Source organism: Vanacampus margaritifer, chromosome 6 (assembly GCF_051991255.1).
Source record: "Vanacampus margaritifer isolate UIUO_Vmar chromosome 6, RoL_Vmar_1.0, whole genome shotgun sequence".
Lineage (NCBI taxonomy): Eukaryota > Metazoa > Chordata > Actinopteri > Syngnathiformes > Syngnathidae > Vanacampus > Vanacampus margaritifer.
In genome coordinates this window covers 10,147,085-10,173,992 of record NC_135437.1, presented here as the reverse complement: position 1 = coordinate 10,173,992, position 26,908 = coordinate 10,147,085, and the positions used below count along the sequence as shown (strand labels likewise).

Below are 26,908 nucleotides of genomic sequence, written 5' to 3'. Positions count from 1 at the left end.
TATGGAGGGTGACAACGGTGGAAGCGTGGGCATTTAGCTCAGTGGTAGAGGGCAAGCTTTGCATGTTTGAGGTCCTGGGTTCAATCCCCAGCATCTCCATCTACATTTATTTTAGAAACGTGCCAAACAAATTATCAGCTATGTTTTTGGATACGTTGCTTTCCTCATCTCACGAACAGAGAAATTTAAGGAGGATGACATAGATGGAAGTGTGGGGATGTAGCTCAGTGGTCGCGCGCAAGCTTCGCATGATTGAGGTCCTGTGTTCAATCCCCAGCATCTCCACCTCCAATTCTGTTACAAGTGTGCCAAACAAATCATGAGTTAGTGTTTTTGATACCTTGCTACCCTCATCTCAAGGACAGAATTTTTTATGGAGGGTGACAAAGGTGGTAGTGTGGGGATGTAGCTCAGTGGTTGAGCGCAAGCTTTGCATGTTTGAGGTCCTGGGTTCAATCCCCAGCATCTCCACCTCCAATTCTGTTACAAACGTGCCAAACAAATCATGAGTTAGTGTTTTTGATACCTTGCTACCCTCATCTCAAGGACAGAATTTTTTATGGAGGGTGACAAAGGTGGTAGTGTGGGGATGTAGCTCAGTGGTGGAGCGCAAGCTTTGCATGTTTGAGGTCCTGGGTTCAATCCCCAGCATCTCCACCTCAATTTCTGTTACAAACGTGCCATTTTTTACAACTATTATCGTAACCTATACTTAGAAACTAACAAGCCTAACCCTGGGCATATTGAGGCATTCCTCAGTAGCTTAAATATACCTCAGTTAACTACTGAATATAAAGACATGTTAGATGCGCCACTTACTATAAACGAGTTGTACAATGTTCTAGATAGTATGCCTAATGGCAAAGCACCTGGCTCGGATGGTTATCCGGCTATATTTTTTAAGCACTTCTGGTTAATGCTTGCTCCACTATTCTTAAGAGTAGTAACAGAAATTAAAACTAAGGGTTACATACGCCCACACATGAATACAGCAGCAATTAAACTTTTATTAAAGCCAGAAAAAGACCCCACCCTTCCATCAAGTTACCGTCCGATTTCACTAATTAACACTGATATTAAAATTATCACTAAGGCTTTCACATCTAGACTAGAAACAGTAATCTCGACAATCATTCATAGCGACCAAACAGGCTTTATTAAAGATCGGCACTCTACTAATAATATTAGGAGACTCTTTAACCTTATTAGCATGTCACAGCGGCATGATAAAAAGGCAGTTATTATATCATTGGATGCAGAAAAAGCTTTCGACAAAGTTAACTGGTCCTTCCTCTTTGCTGTTTTAAATAAATTTGGCTTTGGGAAATCATTTATCCACTGGGTATCAGTATTATATGATTCTCCTAAAGGTACAGTTACTACTAATGGGATTATATCTCAGAGCTTTACTTTACAGAGAGGCACAAGACAGGGATGCCCACTATCCCCTTTATTATTTGCAATATTTATTGAGCCACTTGCATTAGCCATACGCCAGGAAAGAAGGATTCAAGGAATTCACTCTGGGGTAACAGAACATAAAATTAATCTATATGCCGATGACATCTTACTTTATTTAGAAAAGCCGGCTACTTCGCTAGGGGAAGTATTTAACTTAATAACTAAATTCTCACAGTTATCAGATTATTCTATTAACTGGACAAAATCAACACTTCTACCTATTACAGAAAATTCATGGAACCCTGCAAGCCAGGACCCACACTACTCATTTCCCATAGGTAATTTAAAATACTTAGGCATAAAAATCTCACCTAAATTAACTGATTTAATTCATTTAAACTTTTCTCCACTTCTGGATAACATTTATAGTGACTTGGAGCGCTGGAATAATCTTCCTATTTCTCTAATAGGACGAATAGCCACCATTAAAATGAAAGTTTTACCCAAAATAAACTATTTTTTCTCAATGATCCCGTTTAAACCTACGGCTAAATGGTTCCAGTTGTTGGACTCAGCCGTTACAAAATTTTACTGGAATAAAAAAAAAAGCAAAGATTAGTCTATCTACTCTTCAGAAAAGTAAATCCAAAGGTGGTCTAGAGGCACCAAATTTTATGTACTACTATATAGCTAACCAGCTACAATATATCGTTCTATGAGCACAACCCAACAGAGACACTAACTGTTGGCTGGAACTAGAACAGAAGGATTGTAATAACCTCAGACTTTGAGATTTACTCTTTATTACAACATCGATTAAGCGACATAATTGTTTTAAAAACCCAATGATTTCCGCCACCGTGACTGCCTGGTGGAAGGCACTAAAATTGACAAAAGCCCAAGTGGAGCCCTGTGGGCTCTCTCCCCTATGGCATAACCCCGACTTTCAACTTAAAAACCAACCGTTTTATTTAGGTGTGTGGGAGCAGAAAGGAATTACACATCTCCACCATCTCTTCTCAGATAATATGTTTATATCATATACATCCTTACTCCAAAAACACAATATAAAAAACGGAAATTTTTTACATTATCTACAAGTTAAAAATATGATAAAGAAAAAAATTCCAACACTTCGGGGTACACTCCAACCGCCTGTTTTAGCTAAAGATATTAACAAGCTTTCTCCGACAACAACAAAAAAACTTTCAAAAATATATAAGTTACTTTCATATACTGATAAAATGTCTTTACCCATCTCGAAATGGGAGACAGACTTGTCTATAGCACCGGAATCTGACTTTTGGATTCAAGTTTGTGAAAACGCATTTAAAATGACAAAACACACAAATTTACAACTTATCCAATATAAAATTATTCACAGAACATACATTACTCAATATATGATGAAGAAAATGGGACTCTCAGACTCCGACATTTGTCTCCAATGTCTACAAAACACTACAGACACTTATGTTCATGCTTTATGGTTATGTACTCCGGTTATGTATTTCTGGACTAAAGTCTTAGAAAAACTTTCCGCTATTTTGGACTGTAGGATACCTTTATCTCCAAACTTGTGTTTGCTAGGTGACCTAACAACAACTGACTTACCACATAAACAATTTCAATCTACACTTGTAGCACTTACTATCGCTAAAAAAAACAATTCTTGTTAACTGGAAAAATAAACAAACTCTGAATATCGACCAATGGTCTAACCTCCTCATAAATCACATTTTAATGGAAAAAAGATTTGCCTCAAATAAAAACCAAATATCAAAATTTATAGAAACATTGTCTACGTATATAGAATTTTTTAACCTAATTCTGGTTACTTAATTCTGTCTGTTAGCGAGAGCCACTACATCGTGATAACTTACATTGATGTTTCTGCATTTGGCAATTTATTATTATATTATATTATTAGTATGGGATTTTTTTTTAATGGGCTTTAGGTGAACTGATGAATACACACATGCACGCACGCACACGCACGCATGCACATGCACATGCTCACCCACATACAAAAAAAAATAAAAAATATATATACATACAGTATATATGTGTGTATATGTATATATATGTGTATATATTTAAAAAAAAAGAAAGAGAGAAAGAAAAAAAAACATTTTTTTTTAATTTCTTTTTTTTTTTTTTAAAAGGAGAGCAATGATGATGTCAAATCGAATGAACAATACTGAGCTCTCCTGAAAAAAAACAAAAAACAAAAAAACAACAAAAAAAAAATCTTGCCAAACAAATCTTTAGTTAGATTTTTCGATGTCTTGCTACCCTCATCTCAGGGAGAGAGAATTTTAAGGAGGTTGACAAAGGTGGAAGTGTGGGGATTTAGCTCAGTGGTAGAGCGCAAGCTTTGCATGTTTGAGGTCCTGGGTTCAATCCCCAGCATCTCCACCTCCAATTCTGTTACAAGTGTGCCAAACAAATCATGAGTTAGTTTTTTGGATACCTTGCTACCCTCATCTCAGGGAGAGAGAATTTTAAGGACGGTGACACAGGTGGAAGTGTGGGGATTTAGCTCAGTGGTAGAGTGCAAGCTTTGCATGTTTGAGGTCCTGGGTTCAATCCCCAGCATCTCCATCTACATTTATTTTAGAAATGTGCCAAACAAATTATCAGCTATGTTTTTGGATACATTGCTTTCCTCATCTCAGGAACAGAGAAATTTAAGGAGGGTGACACAGATGGAAGTGTGGGGATGTAGCTCAGTGGTAGAGCGCAAGCTTTGCATGTTTGAAGTCCTGGGTTCAATCCCCAGCATCTCCACCTCAAATTCTGTTACAAGTGTGCCAAACAAATCATGAGTTGGTTTTTTGGATATCTTGCTACCCTCATCTCAAGGACAGAAATTTTTATGGAGGGTGACAAAGGTGGACGTGTGGGGATGTAGCTCAACGGTAGAGCGCAAGCTTAGCATGTTTGAAGTCCTGGGTTCAATCCCCAGCAGCTCCACCTCCAATTCCGTTACAAACGTGGCAAACAAATCTTTAGTTAGATTTTTCGATGTCTTGCTACCCTCATCTCAGGGAGAGAGAATTTTAAGGAAGGTGACACAGGTGGAAGTGTGGGGATTTAGCTCAGTGGTAGAGTGCAAGCTTTGCATGTGTGAGGTCCTGGGTTCAATCCCCAGCATCTCCTCCTCCAATTCTGTTACAAGTGTGCCAACAAATCATGAATTAGGATTTTGGATACCTTGCTACTCTTATCTCAAGGACAGAAAGTTTTATGGAGGGTGACACAAGTGGAACTGTGGGGATGTAGCTCAGTGGTATAGCGCAAGCTTTGCATTTTTGAGGTCCTGGGTTCGATCCCAAGCATCTCCATTTTGCTTGAATATTGTCATTACAAGTGTGCTAAATGATAGGAGGCAGATCTTTTCCTCCGCGTGTTCGTTTTCTTTCGGGTAGTTAGAATGTTGATTATCCGAATGCAGGCTGGAGATCGATGAACAATTACTTCGAAGTTTTTATTTCTACAGAATATTCCGGGCACAAGTGAGTTCCAGACAATGGCTGCAGCCTCTCACAAGTGAGAAGATTACAGTGGACTTACAACATTCTTATACTATCTTGAAGGGCGGTACCACAAACCCCCCAGCAAACAGCCCACCCGGAGTTCACCGGACATGTTATTAGACTTTGAAGACATCATTCAAACACATTGACTTCAACCACAGACAATGGTCTATTGTTGTGGAAATAGAGGAGGCCCCCCAGCCACGACGGCACCTGGCAAAAATTGCGACAACACTCACAAAGACACATCCACAGAAAAAGCTCTACTGAGGAAATAAGGAAATTAAAACAGTTATGATTAAATCTGGGCAGAAGACCCTCTTCATAAACCAATTGCAAGAATTTTGGTCATGCTACCCTTAAGGACAGAGAAATTTAATGAGGGTAAAACTGGTGTACCAGCGGGAGTTTAGCTCAATGGTCGAGCGCATGCTTTGCATGTATCAAAACCTGGGCTCGATCCCCAGCATCTCCAACTAGATTTGTTTTATAAACCTTCAAAACAAATTAACAGCTATGTTTTTGGATACATTGCTACCCTCATCTCAGAGACAGAGAATTTTAAGGAGGGTGACACAGGTTGAAGAGTGGGGATGTAGCTCAGTGGTAGAGCGCAAGCTTTGCATGTTTGAGGTCCTGGGTTCGATCCCCAGCATCTCCATTTCACTTGAAAGTTGAAATTACAAGTGTCCTCAACAAATCTTAAGTGTTTTGGTCATGTGTGAAGTTGCTTAAAACAATAGTCTTAACATTATGTGTATTTTAAAGAATATCCTGTATATATTTTTATGTTTTTATATTATCAACTGTCATTTAGAGGCGCCGCTCAACTTTCTCAAATGTTTTGTATTTTTCCATGACATATGAAAACAGAAACTTAACCATGTTTATATGAAACAAAACTGAAACTTAACTGTAATAAAAGCGACGAGGTGGCCGGGGGAGGAGAGAGAGTCGGACGGAGCCGAGCGTGAGTTAAGGTCTCGCGTCTCCTCTCCTCTCCCAGCCGCGGTTGCATTAAGACAAACAAGCAGCTTCTGCCTCCTTTTTCCTTTGTGCACGGTCGGTAACCAAGGGGATCTGTAATATCAGACCCAACATTTAACTGGTGCCGAAACCTGGGACCTGCATCTGGACGGACGACCGCCGCCGAACCGAGGACACCGAGAATCTGTCGACAGCGTCTCCCCTTGCGGGACGGGTCTCCCCGCTCCGGCCACGGCCGTTCGCCCGGACACCGGGTCCTGCGAACCAGACCGGCACCGAGGACTAACAGGTATTATGCTGTTTAATTATCACGATTTACACAAAAGTTTGAAAAAGGAACACTAAATATACTGAAGAAGTAACAGAAAAATAGAAAAGTGGGGAGTAAAAGCAAAGCGCTTGGGCGTTGGCCCGTGAAGAAGAAAAAACCATGGTATATATGATCCGGGCATCAAAGGGATCACGGTTTTATTAGATGAGATCCAAAATACTTTTATTGACTAGTTTTTAACTTGTTAAATAAAAGTGTAGTTTTCGGGTGCCCGGGTAGAGGAAATTAAACGTTGCCGTAAATACGTAATAATTTACACCTCCCCACTCATTGTTTACCAAAATATCTGTGTTCAAAATAACTAAGATTTATCAGGTCAGAACAGAACTGACTGCGATTAAAAATAATCGCCTAAAACACAAATCATGGTTTTAAATTAGAAAATGGTGCACCACAGAAAAGACTGAGTTTGTGTTTGTGTGTGTGTGTGTGTGTTTGTGTGTGTGTGTGGGTGTGTACTGTATGTGTTTGTGATAAGGAAAGGAGGGAGTAACTGCTGCCCGCTCCGGAGTAGAAACAATGGGCCAGTCATTGAGAAAAGAAATAGAACAACACCAGGATGTTAAGTTTATTGCAAGCTTTGACGCTAATGCGTGCAAGTATCTGGAATCCTGGGTGACCAAGTATGATTTTAACCCGTCTTTGAGAGATGTCAGGAACAAAGAGGAAGTTAAGAAAAGTTTAGTGGAGAAAAGAGCAAAGAAGATTAAAAAGGGAAAGAATGTAGAAAAATTGGAAGCACAACTACGTGCTGTTGAAGTGTGGATAAAACAGTGTAAAATGAGGGCAGAAAGCATTTTGGAAAGTGAGAAAAGAAAAAAGGAAAAGACAGAAAGAAAAATGTACCAGATGAAGATAAGACCAACGGAAGAAAGCAGACACCACGACCTGGCGAATGGTCCACGACTTAAGAGCCGTAAATCAGGCAGTAAAACAGAGAGCCCCCTGCGTCCCCGACCCCCACACTCTACTCAATGCGCTGAAGCCACAACAGAAATGGTTCACAGTAATTGATCTAAGCAACGCCTTCTTTTCCATCCCATTGCACGAGTCTGCCCGTCATTGGTTTGGTTTCACCTTTAATCAAAAGAAGTACACCTATACGAGACTACCCCAAGGCTATGCAGAGAGCCCCACCATTTTCTCTCAAGAAATCAACAACTGTCTGAGCCTCCATGAACACAGTGAAACCACTCAAATCTTGATTTACGTAGATGACATTCTCATCGCCAGTCCAACCAAAGAAGAAAATCAAGAAGAAGCAGTGAAACTGTGTCAACACCTGGCAAAGACAGGAAACAAAGCCTCACTGACCAAACTACAGTGGACTCAGACCGAAGTAGTTTTCTTAGGTCACATCATATCGGCTGAAGGAAGAAAACTAACCTCTGATTGGAAACAAGCTATCCTTGATGCCCCCAAACCAAAGACCAAAAGACAGATGATGGCCTTCCTAGGCCTAGTGAACTTTTGCCGTCTATGGGTTCTGGACTTCGCCGAAATAACGCAACCACTGGTGGATTTAATTTACAAAGAAGACCGACCAGTCATCCCCCGCAGTCTGTTCCACGCAGTAGCCACATTGAGTCATGGGAAGTCCCATGTCTCAACAGGAGGGATGATATCTATGGTAGAACAGACAATGACAATACCACAGGGCTTACAAACCTATTTTAAAACTTTTTGTAGGTCATGTATGGTGTGTTGTCGTCACAATGCTCAGGGAAACTTAAGACCACAGAGAGGGAAATGCCCAGTGGGCTCCTACCCATTTGAAGTTTTACACATGGACTTTATTGAACTACACAGAAGTGGTCAGCACAAGTACTGTTTAGTGTTAGTAGACTCACTAACTAAATGGGTTGAACTTGTTCCTTCAAAACATCCAAACGCCCTCACAGTAGCTAAAGCTATTTGTAAACACATAATACCAGAACATGGCATTCCACGAGTCTTGTGGAGTGATAACGGTAGCCATTTTGTAAATACCATCGTTGACAATATGGCCATCCACTTAGGGATCACCCTAAAAAATCATTGTGCATATCATCCACAGAGCGCAGGCTTAGTTGAACGGACCAACGGTACTATTAAACTAAGACTCAAAAAGACCATGGAAGAAACCAAAAAACCATGGCCTGAGTGTTTATCTCTAGTAAAAACTTACATGAGAATAACGCCAAACCCACAAGGGATCACGCCCTTTGAGGCAGTAACAGGCAGACCCTTTGTGCTCCCCTTATGGGAAAATCAGCCATGGTCAGACAAAACAGGAGAGGCAGATCCACTGACTAAATGGTTATGTGACTTGTTTAAAGAACGGACTGTGTCAAGAGAAAATGATCTGCCCTCTACCTCTATTCCCCCTGCACAGGAAACGGTGACCCCCGGGTGACCTGGTGTTGGTGAAGGTGATAAAAAGGAAAACATGGTCGAGCCCACGCTGGGACGGCCCATTCGTTGTTCTCCTGACCACACCCACCGCTCTCAAAATCGCTGAGAGAGAGACGTGGATCCACCAGAGTCACTGCAAAAAGGTCACCGAACTCAGATAAGGGATTACCCCCTGATTCTTGTCAAAAAGAAGAAGAACAAAGGAGAAGATGACCCTTTTTCAGACATTGTTTGGACTTTGCCTGTGGCTAACCATCACCACAAGCGCCACGAAGATAAAAACGCAAATCTGGAGGCCCAGATGTATCAATATAACTTACTACGCGTAGAGGATTATGTTGACACTGTGGAGACCGACACAAAAGTGTGACCCTCATCTTATTGTGTTTTCCTAACTTCAAATTCAGTTCCATTCTCAGACCAAGAGGTTCTCGTCACCGTGCGGTGGGGGAGTTATGGAATTTTTTCCCTTTAAGTTAAGGGTTTTCGCCATTTCCTGAGAATGGTTCAAATGTTGTGAATCTATTAATGAAGTAATACTGAGAAAACTTCATTGTTTTAGTATTTACTGATGTCCTTTTAAATCCACAACAGGAGGGAATGTGAAGTTGCTTAAAACAATAGTCTTAACATTATGTGTATTTTAAAGAATATCCTGTATATATTTTTATGTTTTTATATTATCAACTGTCATTTAGAGGCGCCGCTCAACTTTCTCAAATGTTTTGTATTTTTCCATGACATATGAAAACAGAAACTTAACCATGTTTATATGAAACGAAACTGAAACTTAACTGTAATAAAAGCGACGAGGTGGCCGGGGGAGGAGAGAGAGTCGGACGGAGCCGAGCGTGAGTTAAGGTCTCGCGTCTCCTCTCCTCTCCCAGCCGCGGTTGCATTAAGACAAACAAGCAGCTTCTGCCTCCTTTTTCCTTTGTGCACGGTCGGTAACTAAGGGGATCTGTAATATCAGACCCAACATCATGATACCCTCAAGGACAGAGAATTTTAAAGAGGGTGACACTGGTGGAAGTGTGGGGATTTAGTTCAGTGGTAGAGCGCAAGCATTGCATGTTTGAGGTCCTGGGTTTAATCCCCAGCATTTTCACCTCCAATTATTTTACAAGTGTGCCAATCAAATCATGAGTTAGTTTTTTGATACCTTGCTACCCTCATCTCAAGGACAGAATTTCTTATGGAGGGTGACACAAGTGGAGGTGTGGGGAATTAGCTCAGTGGTAGAGCGCAAGCTTTGCATGTTTGAGGTCCTGTGTTCGATCCCCATCATCTCCATTTTGCTTGAATATTGTCATTACAAGTGTGCTAAATGATAGGACGCCGATCTTTTCCTCCGCGTGTTCATTTTCTTTCGGGTAGTGAGAATGTTGGTTATCCGAATGCAGGCTGGAGATCGATGAACAGTTACTTCGAAGCTTTTATTTCTACACATTCCGGGCACAAGTGAGTTCCAGACAATGGCTGCAGCCTCTCGCAAGTGCGAGAGTGGGGACGTAGCTCAGCGGTAGAGCGCAAGCTTCGCATGTTTGAGGTCCTGGGATCAATCCCCAGCATCTCCACCTCAATTTCTGTTACAAACGTGCCAAACAAATCTTTAGTTAGATTTTCCGATGTCTTGCTACCCTCATCTCAGGGAGTGAGAATTTTAAGGAGGGTGGCACAGGTGGAAGTGTGGGGATGTAGCTCAGCGGTAGAGCGCAAGCTTTGCATGTTTGAGGTCCTGGGTTCAATCCCCAGCATCTACATTTATTTTATAAATGTGCCAAACAAATTATCAGCTATGTTTTTGTATACATTGCTACCCTCATCTCAGGAACAGAGAATTTTAAGGAGGATGACACAGGTGGAGGTGTGGGGAATTAGCTCAGTGGTAAAGCGCAAGCTTTGCATGTTTGAGGTCCTGGTTTCAATCCCCAGCATCTCCACCTCTAATTCTGTTACAAGTGTGCCAAACAAATCACGAGTTATTTTTTTGGGATACCTTGCTACCCTCTTCTCAAGGACAGAAAGTTTTACGGAGGGTGATAAAGGTGGAAGTGTGGGGATGTTGCTTAATGGTAGATCGCAAGCTTTGCATGTTTGAGGTCCTGGGTTCAATCCCCAGCAACTCCACCTCCAATTCTGTTACAAACGTGCGAAACAAAGGAGGCTGGAGATTGATGAACAGTTACTTCGAAGCTTTTATTTCTACAGAATATTCCGTGCACAAGTGAGTTCCAGACAATGGCTGTAGCCTCTCACAAGTGCGAAGATTACAGTGGACTAACAACATTCTTTTACTATCTTGAAGGGCGGTACCACAAACCCCCCAGCAAACAGCCCACCCGGAGTTCACCGGACATGAGATTAGACTTTAAAGACATCATTCAAACACATTGACTTCAACCACAGACAAAGGTCTATTGTTGTTCAATCCCCAGCATCTCCATCTACATTTATTTTATAAACGTGCCAAACAAATTATCAGCTATGTTTTTGGATACATTGCTACCCTCATCTCAGGAACAGAGAATTTTAAGGAGGGTGACACGGGTGGAAGTGTGGGCCTGTAGCTCAGTAGTAGAGCTTTACATGTTTGATGTTCTGGGTTCAATCCCCAGTTTCTCCACCTCCATTTTTGTTACAAACGTGCCAAACAAATCATATCATCAAATCATCATCATTTAGCTCAGTTGTAGAGCTCATAATTTGCATCTATTAAGTCCAGGGTTCACTCTCCAGCATCTCCACCTCCATTTATTTTATAAACCTTGTTGGAATTTATTTCTAAATCAACATAAACTCAAGTTAGTAATCTGACTCCAATTTGTGACCTTACCCAACTGCCACTCATCCAACAATATGCGCGCTCGTTCTGCAATAGAAAGGTATCAGGAAGCCGGCATTTTCACACACGAGTGGATTTATTCCTAACACACAGATCTAATACAAGCACCTGGGTCTCGGGTCCCTCTCAATACAGCTCTGTACGCCTCTGTTGCCAACAGCAGACGTATTTTTACATCCGAGTTGCCCAGCAATGAGTTATACTACACAATATGCAAATGGCACAGCATCAAAGGCATCCTGGCATTATTCTATTGGCTATGTGTATACTGCAGTTAACTTTAGCTTGCTCTCATTGGTCTTTCTTCCCCTGCAGAATCGTTTGCTTGCTCCTCCTGGTTGTAGTTTCCTCACAGTATTTTTCCACCAGCTGCCTCTGTGTTATCACCTCTGGATCCTCTCCGCGACTGGCACCGTTTGTTCTGAAACATTCCATTCTTACACTCCCTTGCCTCCCACATCCTGTTTTGTTCCACCATTCACCCGCTCAGCACTCCACAGTATCACATTCTCATACACAGGATGAAATGAACTACTTTAAGCTCAAACTCTTATGTTCCTTTAACCTAAATCTTAAATCTTAGGGACAGAGAATTTTAAGGAAGGCGACACAGGTGGGGGTATGGGGATTTAGCTCAGTGGTAGAGCGCAAGCTTTGCATGTGTCAGGTCCTGGGTTCAATTTCCTTGAATATTGTCATTGCAGCTGTCCTAAATCAATCACAAACATTTTAGTCATGCTACCCTTAAGGACAGAGAGTTTTAAGGAGGGTGACACAGGTGCACCAGTGGCAGTTTAGCTCATTGGTAAAGCACATGTATGAGGTTGTGGGTTTGATCCCCATTTTCTCCACCTCCATTTCTGTTACAAACATGCCAAACAAATCATCATCTAGATTTTTGGATACCTTGCTACCTTAATCTCAAGGACAGAGAATTTAATGGAGGGTGACACAGTTGGAACAGTGGGGTTGTAGCTAAGTGGTAGAGCACAAGTTTTGCATGTTTGAGGTCCCGTATTCAATCCCCAGCATCTCCATTTCCATTGAATATTGTCATTACAATGTGCTAAACCAATCACAAGCATTTTGGTCATGCTGCCTTTAAAGACAGAGAATTTTAAGGAGGGTGACACTGGTGTACCAGCGGGAGTTTAGCTCAGTGGTAGAGCACATGCTTTACATGTTTGATGTTCTGTTACAAGTGGGCCAAACAAATTATGTGCTAGTTTTTTGTAAACATTGCTACCCCAATCCCAAGGACATAGAATTTTAAGGAAAGTGACACATCTGTAACAGTAATAATGTAGTTTAGTGTAGTTCAATGGTAGAGTGCATGCTTTTCGTGTATGAAGTCCTGGGTTCGATCTCCACCTCCATTTCTGTTACAAGCGTGTCAAACATATCATGATTTATGGTTTGCTACCTTTATCTCAAGGACAGATAATTTTATGGACACAGGTGTAACAGTGGGGATTTAGCTCATTTAGCTCAGTGGTAGTAAATCTGTGACTTTTACGGTAATAAAACCGACTCTTAACAAGTTTGAGGTAGTCTTCACATGGGGTCTAAGTATAAATTGTTAGTTTGACCCTACACAACATCGTGTCATGATATTTGTGGTAATCCTCTCTGATTGCTGCCATGCTTCTGAAAATAGCTTCTTTTTTCTGGTTAATACAGATTTTCTTTTTAAATCCTTTTTACAGTCATAAGGCTATCACTAGCTTTGTCGTCTAATTAACTTTTGTGTCTACTTCTTACAGTATAGGGACATTTTAATATTTAAGTATTAACTCACTTCTATAATGCTCACAACATAATAATCATTAGGTGCAATACAACCACCAACTGGACCGACTTTTATGCTTTGCACTGACTGGCCTTCTAGAAAGTTTTTTTTCTTCCCAAACCAATTGATAAATCCACTTTCCAACAGCCACTTGGCCCACAAATTCATGCTCTTTTGAATTGGTTATTCCTACAATTTTAACCTTTATTCCTTGAAATTATTATTTTTATTTTTTAATAATTTAAGTGGATGGTTGTGTTAAGAATAATACATAATCATGTCACTGAATGGTGTCATGCCATGCAATGCTTCAGAACGACACACAGTCACATGTGCGGACAACTGAGGGTGTCCAATGAGGTCACGATGTTACGTTGCTGATTTGCACCCGTCACATGGTTCATTTATTTTCTCAGTCATGCTGTTTTTGAAACTGTAAACAGTTAATAGTTTTTTTTTCTCCTAAAAATACAATTTGAAGCGCGTTTTGAAGATTATTTTTTTTCTTATTTGTGGTGCTTTAGTTGAGGAATCTGAGTTTGATGTCATACTTAACTTGATCTGATGATTTCAGACCATATTATTATTCCCGTCTGACTAAATCGCCAGATAAGACGTACACTGAATGGTTGGACGAGTTACTACTTTCAAAGCACTGTACTTTGTATTCTCTCAAAGATTTTGGTGTCCCGCTTCTCTGTGTGTGGTGTGACCTAAATTGTTGATTTAGAGCAAAGACAAGGAATCCTGTGACTAGTGTGAGTTTTTGTCCAAATACAAAAGCACTCCATCTTTGGAACATCTCACACTAATTCAAGGGATGTGGGATGTTATCAGGCACTTTGACCTATAAAGCTATTTAATACAAATTAGGGGAAATTTAGGGGGGTTGTGGGGAAAATTAGAAAATTAAGTTAACATTAATGGTTTCTTTGCATCATGTGATAGTTTGGCAGCATGTGTTATGGAAACTAGTCAAGCTTAAGCACATGGTGACTACAAGGCATAGAAAAATGACTGCAGGTACAGACAGTATTTACTTACAATTGGTTTAAAATGGCCACCATGGCTGAAACACAGTTTCCTTTCTAAAAGGTAATGAACTCATCCCCGGTAGACACTTACAAAATACTCAAAATCGTATTAGAGAAATTAAAGTGCAGCTGTAGTATAATTTACAAGGTAACTTACGGTAAGTCCACTGATATAAATGTGGTTGGAAAAAAATATTGCACTTAAATTATTTACTGGATCACTAAGTCAAGTGTATTAGTAGCACATTGTCACTGTCTGATGAAAAATGCAGTAGCTCACAATTTTGTGACAATTTTTGTTGAAAGACAACGAAAAATGTGGGTAGTTGACATATCTACCTCACATTTGAGAGGTTCTTGGTATGAATCTAAATTGTTCTTCTACTGGAGATTGTAGTAGTCTAGCTCTACAGTGGCAAATTTGCTAGCCATCCGTCCACGTGCCGTCTCGCTATCAAACAAACAAGACATTGCAATAGCTTTTTTTCCCTTGATATTAATCTCTTAACCAGTCAACACGTAATTTCCTGCAATTGTTTTTAGATAACATAGAATTCGGAATTACGTTACAGGGTCTTTAATAAGGATTTCGCACAATAATGTTGACGAGAAAAGACCAAAGGGTTTAAGTTGCTCATCGCAGGTGGGAGTGGCTGCGTTGGGCCAGTTTAAAATTGACAAGGCGGTGAAGGAGTAATTCTCGTTTCATACTGTATTCACTCGATAACATTGACAAAGAAAGTATTAGCTGCTAAAGTCATCCACTCGCTAGTCTTATACGCTGCACTGCTAGCTATTCAGTCGCTAAGTAAGCGTTTCACAGGTGCTAAACTTGTTACAAGGAATAGAAAACGTTTTTTCCGTGGTTAACGTTACATCAGCTTTATATCGTAACCACAAGTGTATGAGGGTGTGTCTCTGTGTTACCATTAACAACAGTAAAAAGGTTGCCTTCATTAGTTTAATTTGTTCATTTAAAAATATTTTTTTAAACTTGTCATGCTGTCTTTAGTGCAGAGGTTGTGAGATTAAATCCGGGAGGCAGTTTGCATGTTCTCCCCTTTGTGTGACTTACGATTGGCTGGCAACCGGTTCATAGGCTCCAGCACTTCCAGCATATTCTGCATTGGAGTAATCTTAACGTAACTGAAAGTGATCAAGTTATATTACTAATATGTCCAATTGATTGCATTAAGGTGTATTTTTTTTCCCTAACAGTTAACTTGTAACTGTATACAACTCTATTTTTAAAGCACCCCTCCCAACTGTGTCCATATTAGTCAAGTATGCTCTAGGTAACAAATATACAGTACTTACATGGGTCTGTATACTTGCAAGCCAAGTATATTGTACAAATCTTTGTATTGCTGATACATTAACTCTAAGTCTTGTAAACATACTTACTTACTGTTTCTTACTTTTGGTTAAAATAAATCCACTCAGAGAAACCATGATTTGCAAGGGGTGGCCAGTGTTTTTTTCCCAGCTTTTTTCTAAATGTCATGGCTTGTCAAAGATTCCTGCCTCCTAATTAAATAGTGGAAACAAACGGATGCTGTCTAAGTGAGTGTCCTCTGGTACCACTGACTACTGCCAAGCGGGTCAGCTGCTGCTACTGTTCTAATGGGCTTCACATGAGCCGTGGGTGCGACTCATTTCAACCGACGAGAGCAGAGTCTCATGTTTGAACTTTGAAACCTCCTTCTTACACGGCCCACAACTTTCTCCCACCTCCTTACTCGGTCACTTTTCTGGCTCTCCCCAGCTGCGCTCCATTTCCTTCCAGCTGATGGTTTCTCCATTTTTAGGGGTTTTAATTTTATTTTGTGACAGCCACCTGAAGAAAAGATGGCTCCAGAAAAGGAAAGCAATGGTCTTGATAACTATGCATTTTCTGTGAGTACATTTATTTCTTATCTCCTGTAAGATTTTTTAAAACAGTTTAAATAGCTAATACACATTTTTCACATAAGAAAACACGGGGTATGAAAATGAAATGCTTTTAAGTTATAAAATGTGTTTCTTCAGTATTACATAAATAATAATAAGAGGTTTGAGTATAAGACAAGTATACATACTGGAAGTATTAGGCTTGCTCTTATATACATATAGTATATACAGATATCTATACCTAATGTATGTATATAGGAATTGTCGGTGGAATACTCGTACCTCCAAAATCCTCACTTACCAGAAGAACCCATTAACAGCATGTTTGTTCTACCATTAAAATTGCATCACCAAAGAGCGTTACTGGTGAGCAGTGGGTAACAATCTGTGTCGTTACCACTCAATCACACCGTACTGAATTGACATTCAAAATTGAATCTTTAGTTAACCTAACATGAATGTTTTTTGAATGGTGGAGGAAGCTGGAGTACTCAAACACACGTGAGCAAAAATACACCTCTTTTAATGCTCTTAACGGTTTTGTGTAATATACTGCACAGGAGATGAAATGTTCTTTGGGATTTTGTGAACAGCACAAAGAGTTTGTTGACACACAATATACAGTATTTTGGAGACTATTCATCATTTTGCCCATATTCAAGCTTGAAGGGCGCTTTTGTGACCTACCTGAAACAAAACATGGAGAAGACATTGACACTCCAATCGAGGAAGAGGGCAGCAAGTTGGCTTACTGTGTCACGGACGTGCCACCATGGTACTTGTGTATCCTTCTTGGTATTCAGGTATGTCAACAAAATAGCGACCATGCATCCAAACAAAAACACTGTAACGCAAATCAATGCAAATTAGCACGTTATGTCACATGAGGTATCATGTGACTTGATGTCTTTTTCATGCTTTGTTAGACTTGCTTGGCTTTGTATATGTGGACCTAATGGTGAAATTCGCTACAGTTACAGTAGGGATTTTACAGTCAAGAAGTGCTTACGTTTTGTGTTCAGTAAACTTTCTCACGGGGAAGTGCCACTATATTAGCTTCTATCGCTACCACAACCCCATGCATCCATTTTTTTACTGCACTTTTTTTTTTCATTAGGGACTAGGGGGCACATATTTTAAAGATCAGGTGTGGGCAACCTGAGGTCTGCGGATCTAATTTGGCCCCGGCCCGTACTTTGAGTGTGGGAATTATAGTTGTATAGATTCAAGTTGTAATATCAACAATCACCACTAGGTGGCAGACATTGCTATATTGCAATGTGAGTAGGCCTATTAATTGTTTGCAAATTTGGAATGACATGCAGGACAAACAAAGTACCTGAATAATATTAAAATGTTGAGTGATTTAATTTTTGTGAAGAAAAAAAATGCACAAAATGACTTATTGCACTTAATTGTAGCTTGTTATTCATCAGTTTTGTGCCATTCGTTAATGGTAAGTTTTACCCACGAGAGACTTTAGCACTGGAACAAAATAAATCACAGTATATGGGCATTTTTTGACTGTTCAAAACATTTATTGTTGAAGGCTGGATGTTTTTTTTTTACATGCACTGAGCATGAAATACAAAGTATATTAAAATACTGAAAAACAGACGTATGCACCTATTTTGTCCATATAATGTCATTTTTGTCATTCATCTGCTTAGGAAGTGTGTGGTCACTTAAAATTTGAATTTGTCATAATTTCTGTTTGTTGTTTGGTGGTGTGATGTGTGAAATTGGTTTGGTGGCTTTGCTTGGGAAACCCTGAGCTAGTATATTGGCCTGAACGATACACAAGCACAAACTGACATGACAGTAACACCTTGACACACAGCAATAAATGTGAAACTGTGACAATAACAAGTGTGTTCAAGGACCACCCTCAAAATACGAAAATCCCAAATCAGTTGGAATAAACACCATCAATGAATTAAACATGATGGTAACAAGCATGTGGACTTTCCAACATAGGCATTGTTTTACATTTGAATCTGTACTAGCTTGTCCATTTTAAGCGCTAATAGTGACAACTAGTATTTACATTGCCAAAAGATGAATAATGTGCTCTTTGATGATACCATGACCAAGGTTTCAAACTATGTATACGTTTTTGTTTGCTCAGCACTGCTTGACAGCCTTTGGCGGTATCATTGCCATCCCATTGATCCTCTCACAAGGCTTGTGTCTTCAACATGATGCCGTCACACAGAGTCACCTCATTAGCACGATCTTCTTCGTGTCTGGAATCTGCACTCTGCTGCAAGTTACTTTTGGCATAAGGTAGGTAGGACTAAAGAATACATTCTGTATTATCAATGGTATTTTTTCAATGGAAAGATATTTCATAATGTGTGCATACTAGTGTATAGCAAACACAACAGCCGCTTGTGGCATTGTTGACAAGGCTCAATCACAACTCAGAACGACTTTATTATTATTTGTAGCATACAAAATAGCTAGCAAGGTTCTTGAATAGACATAAATTCACACTTTTTGTCATATACTGTGTGTTAAAACTGTCTGTATGACCTGACAATATTATTTAAATTATCTTTTGGAAATTTTACCCAAAAGCCTTTAATTGAATTTTTATTTATTTGTGACTAAAAATAACCATCAGAGACAGAAGGCGTGACAGAGGGATACATTATCATTTGCTCATGTGCACTGCCACTTAAAGAGACTCGTGGGGACACGTGCAAACGAGACTATTATAAGTTCTGTGGCTGGTTATGAAACTCTGTTTAGTAACAAGAGTTAAAAGGAAAGAATTGTGATTCTCTGCTTCAAGGGATATCAGAATTAGAATCCGCTTTATTTAAAAAAACAAAAACAAAGCAGTTTTAGTGACAACTCTGGGTCAAGAAACCTTGAAATGTGGGTAACTCGGAAAAAAGGTAACTATAGTCTGTTTCATAAAAAGAGGTCATTTAAGCTCTCGGCCAGTTATCGTTGTAATATGTTCCATGAACCAAACCTGGTCAGTTGCAGGTTTTTCACAATGAACCTTAAGCTTTTCTCTGGCTCCGCCTCCTGTCAGCCACATTTCCTCATTCATAAAGTCGGCTGCGGCAAGTTTTTGCGTAAATAAAGTCCACTTTTGTCACGAACATGGCATGTCGTTTTGACAATGACTATTGATAAAGGTGCCGCATTATTGCGCAGGGAATTAAATATTCGTCATGAGATTGTTTTCAGACTGCGCATAGATACGCTGGCATTTCTGGCCAGTTATCTTTTTGAACGGTACCGTCTCACATCATAGTCCATCATCTACATACACAACTTAATTCGTCCTTACATTTGCAACATTACTAGCCACAGTCATGCGCTCACATCACAGCATATATTGTGTGTTAGGCTCCGTTTTTTTACTTATAACCGTTTGAATAATGTTTTTATATTTTATATATATATCACTTTCCTTTCTTTTCTTTGGTCCTTCCTCGGGTCTCCTGACAGCCTCACAACTCTGGCTGGAAGAGTTCGGTTTAGGTGAACGGTATGGGATTTTTTAATAGGTTTTAGGTGAACTAATAAATACACACTCACACGCACATGCACATACACATGTTTTTGTAATGGATGTTTATTTTGGGAGAGCTACGAAGCAGAAGCAACTTTTGTAATTGTGAAGTGTGCAGTCCTAGTCATGCTGAATGAATATTGGTGTCAGACCAGGATTAGGGAAAGAATTTCCCCAATTTATTATCAACGGAATCTTGTTCTTGCTAAATCCACATTCCACTGGCACAGGGCCACTGATGCATATTTGTCTTCCCCCAAATTCTCGGGAGGAGATAAACCTGAAACCTGGTAGTGGCATATATTTACAGTCTACATTGTACCATACCAGGCTTGATATAGTCTGCTATTTAATTACTTCTTATGCACTTGTGGCTCATGTAATCTAATCTAAACCGTTGCATCATGTACTGCATATGATGGGCAAAATGTTTATCTAATCACCCTTCCAGTATTGTGAGCATGTGTTCTTTTGCAATCAGTTCAGAAATGAACCTTAGTCAGGCTATTGATCATGACTGACATTAATGAAATGATTTACATATCATAACATATTTTCTTTTATGGTTTGCAGACTGCCAATTCTCCAAGGAGGGACATTCACGTTGCTGGCACCTTCCATGGCAATGCTGTCAATGCCAGAGTGGACTTGTCCTGCTTGGACACAGAACGCAAGCCTTGTCAATACGTCTTCCAGTGAATTCACAGAAGTGTGGCAGACGAGAATGAGAGCAGTAAGTTAATTAGGGGATGTGACGGCTTTCAAATCAATGCAATTTGACCACAAAGTGAACCGTTAGTTTTGAGCCCTAAAAAAACAAAACAATAAAATAAACAAAATAAAATAAAAAATCTAACCTGCAATTTTACCATCGTAATTAGTCCTGGTGGTGCTTGTAGCACTCTGTTGACTTCCACAGCTGGGGCTGCAGGTGGCCGTAGCAGGCCGCTTGTCACCTTCTGCTTTGTTCTCGCAAGTTTTTACAGTTTTTTTTAAATTTTACTAGCTTCTCCTGCTAGCCGCTGTTGTTAGCCACTCCAGCCTATGGCTCCGACTAATTCCTGCTAACCGCTCTTGTTAGCTGCTCCGGCTGAATCCGGCTCGCTCTTTCAAAATTTTTAATCTATTTAAATTAATTTACCCGTCTCAAATGCTCATGAGAACAAGTCTTCCGGAAATGTTTGATTGGCATGAATGTGTAAAAGTATAAATAACCCCCAAAAATATTTGCAGGATTTCTGACTTGCTGTTCATCTACCATGTTTGTCTCCAGGTGCAGGGGTCCATCATGGTGGGCTCACTCTTACAGGTGTTAATTGGTTTCTCTGGCCTCATTGGCATCTTTATGAGTTTCATTGGCCCTCTCACCATTGCCCCCACCATCTCTCTCATTGGACTGTCTCTTTTTGACTCTGCGGGCGTCAGTGCAGGGAACCACTGGGGAATTTCCACCTTGTACGTAATATTACTATTACCAAAAAGTCCATTTTCAACACTTTTGGATTTTTATGATCGAGGTTTATTTATTTATTTATTTATATTTTAATTAATTTAATTTTTTTTATTTTTATTTTTTACAATACCATTGGGGTGATTATTAAAATGTGTTTCCACTTAAATGCATTTTGTCAAAACATACAGCTGATACAAGTACATTTGAATAAACCTGCCACGTGTTTCAGTTGCCCATTGAACTGTGTGGAAAGCCTTAATCTCCCTCAGAAGCATGACAGGAAATCCTACTAAAAGTTCAGTGATCCAAGATAGTAGCAGTACTTTCGAATCAACAATGAACATTAATCTTGTGAGTGTTTCCTTTTCTCCTGCAGAACCACCGTTCTGATCATCATTTTCTCACAGTATCTTCGTCACATTCCTGTGCCTTTGCCGACATACGGCAAGGATAAAAAGATACACTCCAGACGTGTTTACATCTTCCAGATTCTCCCGGTATGTAACACATTTTGCATTTTCTTTCTTATTTACTGTTTTTTGTTCAACAATATGCCTCAAATCACTTTACGTTTTCTTTTTTTTTCTTCTTTTTTTTTCTTTCTTTCCCCCCCCCCCCCCCCCCCTGGAGAGCTCAGCTTCACCTAAAACCTATAAAATTTTCTTTGGAGAGATTCTCCCATCCCGAAAGTATCGATTGAATGATCCGTAGTTGATCATGGAAAAAATGTTAAATACATTCATCTTATAAATTGGAGTTATTGTTTGTTCTTTCAGGTTCTGCTTGGAATCTCTTTGTCGTGGCTCCTGTGCTATATTTTAACAAACTCAAGTGTACTTCCCTCTGATCCAAGCCAGTATGGCTACCTGGCTCGTACTGATTTAAAAGGCGATGTAGTGGGTAAAGCTCCTTGGCTCACGTTCCCCTACCCCGGTAAGAAGCTTTTACTCATTGAAAACAGGATCAGAATTTCTTGTAATGAACCCCGTGCCCCCTCTTTTAACATAGGTCAATGGGGGCTGCCCACTGTGAGCGTGGCAGGGGTACTTGGCATTTTCGCCGGCGTGATTTCATCCATGATAGAGTCTGTTGGGGATTACCATGCATGTGCCAGACTATCAGGGGCTCCGCCTCCACCTAAACATGCAATCAACCGGGGAATTGGGATTGAGGGGCTGGGGTGCCTGCTGGCCGGAGCCTGGGGGACAGGAAACGGTACCACTTCATACAGCGAGAATGTGGGAGCCCTCGGTATCACAAAGGGGAGTCCTCTGTGGAATGTGTACTTTGTTTGGAGAAAACTATTGAATCTAACATTTGGGATGACTTCCTCCACAGGTTGGCAGTCGGATGGTGATCGTCGCTGGGGGTGTCTTCATGATAGTTATGGGTGTTTTTGGCAAAGTGGGAGCCATTTTTGCGACCATCCCATCGCCTGTCATAGGCGGGATGTTCATGGTTATGTTTGGGGTCATTTCTGCAGCAGGGATTTCTAATCTGCAGGTGAGCACTCTACATCAGTCTGTGATCTTTGTTTATTCTTGTGAAAAGGGCAAGCAGATCCGTTTTGCTGTTGTTTTATTTTTTACTGTTTTATCTTTTACACTCACATTAGTGAGAAAGTCCAAATGTGGAAGATATTTGGCTATGAGGCACAAAAGGTTAAAAAACAAAACAAAACATCACATCTTATTCAAGCCCTTAACAAAAGCATTTTCTTCATTTTTTAACAGATTAACAACAAAGTCCAATATTTTTTTGCGGATGCCAATAATGACATATAAATGTTACTGTATGAGATAATGATACAAAGGGTCATGAGTTTATTGTATAGGAATATAATATATAATAAAACCATTTTTTTTTTTAGTATTCAGATTTGAACTCCTCTCGCAACATCTTCGTATTTGGTTTCTCCATGTTTTCGGGTCTGGTCATACCAAACTGGATAATAAAGAACCCCACAGCGATTTCTACAGGTACAAGACTCATTTCACGTTACTTAAAAAATGATTAAAAGCACACCCACATGAACAGGATACGTGTTGTGCCGTGATGTCACTGTGTTGTCCAGGTGTGGCTGCGATAGACCAAGTGCTGCAAGTCCTTCTCACAACTAGCATGTTTGTTGGAGGCTTCTTTGGTTTCTTACTAGACAACACAATTCCAGGTAAGACTGTATTCATTTGTATGATTTTATAGGCTATAGGTACGACCATCAAAATATATCTGCAATTTCCCAATTTGAGTGAGAATAGTGCTGATAACGGTACACTTGAAGTTTATTTAAAAATCAAGTGATCATAAAGACTGTTTGAATGCATCACATTAGATTTGGTTTCTTGAATGTTTTTTTAGAACCACAAAATATTTTTTTAAATCTGAAAAATGGCATCACAGTGCTTATTTAAAAAAAAAAAAAAACAGCACATCGTTAAAAATACCACAAAGCACTTCTTTTGTCAAAAATGAATCAGCTCAATGCATTTCATTATAGTTGCCACAAGATGGCACCAGAATATTTTTTTTTTGATTGGTCTAAGCACAAAAACAAAACGTAATAATAATAATAATAATAATAATCATCATCATCATCATCATCATCATCATCATCATCATCATCATCATCATAATAGAGGATAGGTTCACAAAACAAGAACAGAAATACAGTAGATGAATCTGCGAGTTGCAATGGGCAAATATCTGTTTAGTTTTACATGTGACATTTCTTGGACTCGTGCATGCCCAACAGGTACAAAGGAGGAACGAGGCATTCTGGCCTGGAACAAAGCGCACGAGGACAGCTCCATCAACACACTGGAGAGTGGAGAAGTCTACGATCTGCCTTTTGGCATGAGCGCTTATTTGTCTTCTTTTCCATGGAGCCGTTATCTGCCGTTTTGCCCACCTTTTGTGCCTAAAAGGCCTGACGGATGTGTAGACGATAAAAGCGCTCAGGAACCCGATAATGCACTCGGACATTCAGAGCCTTCACAGATCATTGTTGGAGTCGCTCTTTAAATTGGGAACTCACATCAGCATCCCATTTTGGGGATTTTTTTCAATACATGCAATGCCATGAAAGAAACCAGAATTTGAACTATTAGTTCACTGTGAAAGACAATATTGTGCCTTCTTAGAGAGTCAAATTAGTTATGTATGGTTTACCCCCCCCCCAAAAAAAATACTCATTGATATTAATATACTGTATATTTAATGTTGCCAAAACAATTATTAGATCATATTATTAGCCTACTTGAGGACAATATTAATTGTATTTAAGGATTCATTGGTTTCATAACATGTTGTAAATATAAATAAAACATGTATATAATATTTTATGTAACATCCTTGCTCGGTCTGTTATGATTTTCAAGTTTTTTACAATGAAGTGGAAGTGTTAAATATACAAGCTTGTTAAACATAAGTTCAGTGACAGTCTCATAATTTTGTTGATCTTTAATTGTAATTTCCTAGTTGACCACTAGAGAGCTGTGTTTAGCCACATTACAAATTACACTATGCTGACAAAAGTAAAGGGACACCTCAAATTGTTTTCCATGGGGTCCATTGGGTCATGCTAAAATATATTAGTTGGAAAGAAAAATGTATGCATTGTCCATGCCACCATGGTATCAAGTAATTAATTAGCAATTACAATGGCTAATTAATTATATGATTAACATTTGACTTTTTAAAATTACTTTTACCTTGAATACACTTTATCTTGTTATCAAAATTAGCGTGAATTCCTAGAGTTCATTGAAGCTAACATGGATAATTTGGGACGGAAATCCAGAGGCAGAGCCACACTTCAAGAGAAGCTCATGTAACATATGCATTCAAGAAATACAAGGCCTTCGTGCAATTACCATTTCACAGACTGGATCAAAAAAGTGTGGCTCAAAAAAGATTTTCAGTCATGCTCTTTGAAACAAATAAAACTCTAAACAGTATTTTGAATACCATAGGAAATGCTGTCTAAAAGATTTTACGGGTGCAAGAATGCATAATTAAAATTGGTCTGTGACTGTCAATGCCATCTGTTTGTTATAGACATGCGGCACTGTATTTAGCTGCATGAAAAAGAGATTCTAAAAAATGTGTGGAAGACACTACAGCCAATTTGTGAATAAAAATAAAACAGCGCGGACTCACAACTGCATAAAAGGAAGACAAATTACATGTTTATTGCATATTTGTTTCAGCACTGTTAAATTATACACTCATCTTTCAATTAAAAAATATACAATATCATCACATATTGCAAAGAAGATAACAGTGTGTAAACTATATAGGGCCCCAGGATTTTTTTAACTTTTTTTTTTATAGTAATAATCAATAAATAACATATGCTAACTTCAGTTCTTGTTCTAAAATGGAGAAAGAAGAAGACACTTTAAAGCTTTGAACAGGAACATGTACTGATGTGGCCTCTGACCTCAGCTCTTCTGACATCTTGGGTCCAATATCTTTTAAAATCTATTGGGAAGTGAAAATGAAATGACAATTTTTTTAACAGATGTAAAACTGTCACAGAAGTTTCTGAAGTCTCGACGAAGAGGTATTGATTGTTGATGCAACTTGAGATCCAAAGTACGAGAAGGGTACAAAGATATTCCACTGAAGCGCACTGAATTAGCTGTGTTACCCAAAAAAGTGATGATGTGAATGTTCAGTGCTGATACCTGATGACGGTCTTGTATAATAATGAAACAAACTTTGATGCTCAATGATTTGTAATGAATACAAACAAGGAAAGCAGAAAGAGTAATGAGGTATACATTTCAGGTCCTAGTGCTGTCCATTTTCAATCAAAAATCGATCCCAACTGAATTTGGATAAAAGCATTTGTAGCCACTCAACTGCAAGACACAAAAGATAAATATTCATATTCATATTCACACCAATGCAGAATTTAAAATCTTCAATTAACCTAACATATATTTTTGGAACACAAGAGGAAGCCATAGTTGAGATTTGAACTCCAAATCTCAAAGCTCTGAGACAGACTAACCGCTGTTGCACTGTGCCGCCCCTAAACCACACTCCAAATACACTAAAGAGACCCAACAGCTCCCCAAAGGAGGCAGCACTTGAGTCACTGGTTTAAAAAACAAAACAAAAAAAACAACAAAAACTAACCAAGGACGAAACTTCAGATCTGAGAATTGGTGTGAGGCGACCATCTGTCTCTGCCACTTGAAATGAGAGAGAGAGAGAGAGAGAGAGAGAGAGAGAGAGAGAGAGAGAGAGAGAGAGAGAGAGAGAGAGAGAGAGAGAGAGAGAGAGAGAGAGAGAGAGAGAGAGAGAGAGAGAGAGAGAGAGAGAGAGAGAGAGAGAGAGAGAGAGAGAGAGAGAGAGAGAGAGAGAGAGAGAGAGAGAGAGATTCATTGATTCATTGGCCAACACCAGATTTTTCACTTTTGGTAAAATTTTCAGTCCATCTGTGTCTTGTCTGTCGTAGCAGCTAGCTAGCTAGCACTAGGCTAACACATGTGAGGCTTTGTCACTCTGGTCCACTCTCCAAGTTTGCAAACTCACTTGTGAACAATAGAACAGATATTTCCACCAGAGCCCAACTGTTAACAGCATGCTCGGCTCTATTGAAAGCACGTGGATTCTTACGTCTTTTAATTAAAAAATTAATAATAATAAAAAGAACGGGGGAAAAGCTGATAAAGCTAAACATGCAATCAGTAGATGATTTGAA

The 26,908-nt window shown here is 39.5% G+C and overlaps 1 protein-coding gene and 10 non-coding genes across 11 annotated transcripts; all 11 read left to right on the top strand.

Annotated features, from left to right (window-relative positions):
* The first annotated feature begins 399 nt into the window (after positions 1-399).
* Positions 400-471, top strand: trnaa-ugc (transfer RNA alanine (anticodon UGC)). Its single transcript has one exon. It is a non-coding gene; the product is annotated as a tRNA-Ala (tRNA).
* A 114-nt stretch (positions 472-585) lies between these two features.
* trnaa-ugc (transfer RNA alanine (anticodon UGC)) lies at positions 586-657 on the top strand. The gene has a single exon. It is a non-coding gene; the product is annotated as a tRNA-Ala (tRNA).
* Positions 658-3,747: 3,090 nt separating this feature from the next.
* Positions 3,748-3,819, top strand: trnaa-ugc (transfer RNA alanine (anticodon UGC)). The gene has a single exon. It is a non-coding gene; the product is annotated as a tRNA-Ala (tRNA).
* Positions 3,820-3,933: 114 nt separating this feature from the next.
* Positions 3,934-4,005, top strand: trnaa-ugc (transfer RNA alanine (anticodon UGC)). Its single transcript has one exon. It is a non-coding gene; the product is annotated as a tRNA-Ala (tRNA).
* Positions 4,006-4,119: 114 nt separating this feature from the next.
* Positions 4,120-4,191, top strand: trnaa-ugc (transfer RNA alanine (anticodon UGC)). Its single transcript has one exon. It is a non-coding gene; the product is annotated as a tRNA-Ala (tRNA).
* A 114-nt stretch (positions 4,192-4,305) lies between these two features.
* On the top strand, positions 4,306-4,377 carry trnaa-agc (transfer RNA alanine (anticodon AGC)). Its single transcript has one exon. It is a non-coding gene; the product is annotated as a tRNA-Ala (tRNA).
* Positions 4,378-5,529: 1,152 nt separating this feature from the next.
* Positions 5,530-5,601, top strand: trnaa-ugc (transfer RNA alanine (anticodon UGC)). The gene has a single exon. It is a non-coding gene; the product is annotated as a tRNA-Ala (tRNA).
* Positions 5,602-10,157: 4,556 nt separating this feature from the next.
* Positions 10,158-10,229, top strand: trnaa-cgc (transfer RNA alanine (anticodon CGC)). The gene has a single exon. It is a non-coding gene; the product is annotated as a tRNA-Ala (tRNA).
* Positions 10,230-10,343: 114 nt separating this feature from the next.
* trnaa-ugc (transfer RNA alanine (anticodon UGC)) lies at positions 10,344-10,415 on the top strand. Its single transcript has one exon. It is a non-coding gene; the product is annotated as a tRNA-Ala (tRNA).
* Positions 10,416-10,515: 100 nt separating this feature from the next.
* On the top strand, positions 10,516-10,595 carry trnaa-ugc (transfer RNA alanine (anticodon UGC)). The gene has a single exon. It is a non-coding gene; the product is annotated as a tRNA-Ala (tRNA).
* Positions 10,596-15,973: 5,378 nt separating this feature from the next.
* Positions 15,974-24,622, top strand: slc23a4 (solute carrier family 23 member 4). Its single transcript, XM_077568332.1, has 12 exons — positions 15,974-16,216; positions 16,873-17,013; positions 18,339-18,496; positions 20,316-20,475; positions 21,016-21,197; positions 21,572-21,692; positions 21,972-22,128; positions 22,204-22,458; positions 22,535-22,698; positions 23,066-23,174; positions 23,270-23,365; positions 23,948-24,622. The coding sequence occupies exons 1-12, from the start codon at positions 16,169-16,171 to the stop codon at positions 24,214-24,216; spliced, it is 1,860 nt and encodes a 619-aa protein (XP_077424458.1). The 5' UTR covers positions 15,974-16,168; the 3' UTR covers positions 24,217-24,622.
* Positions 24,623-26,908: the final 2,286 nt, after the last annotated feature.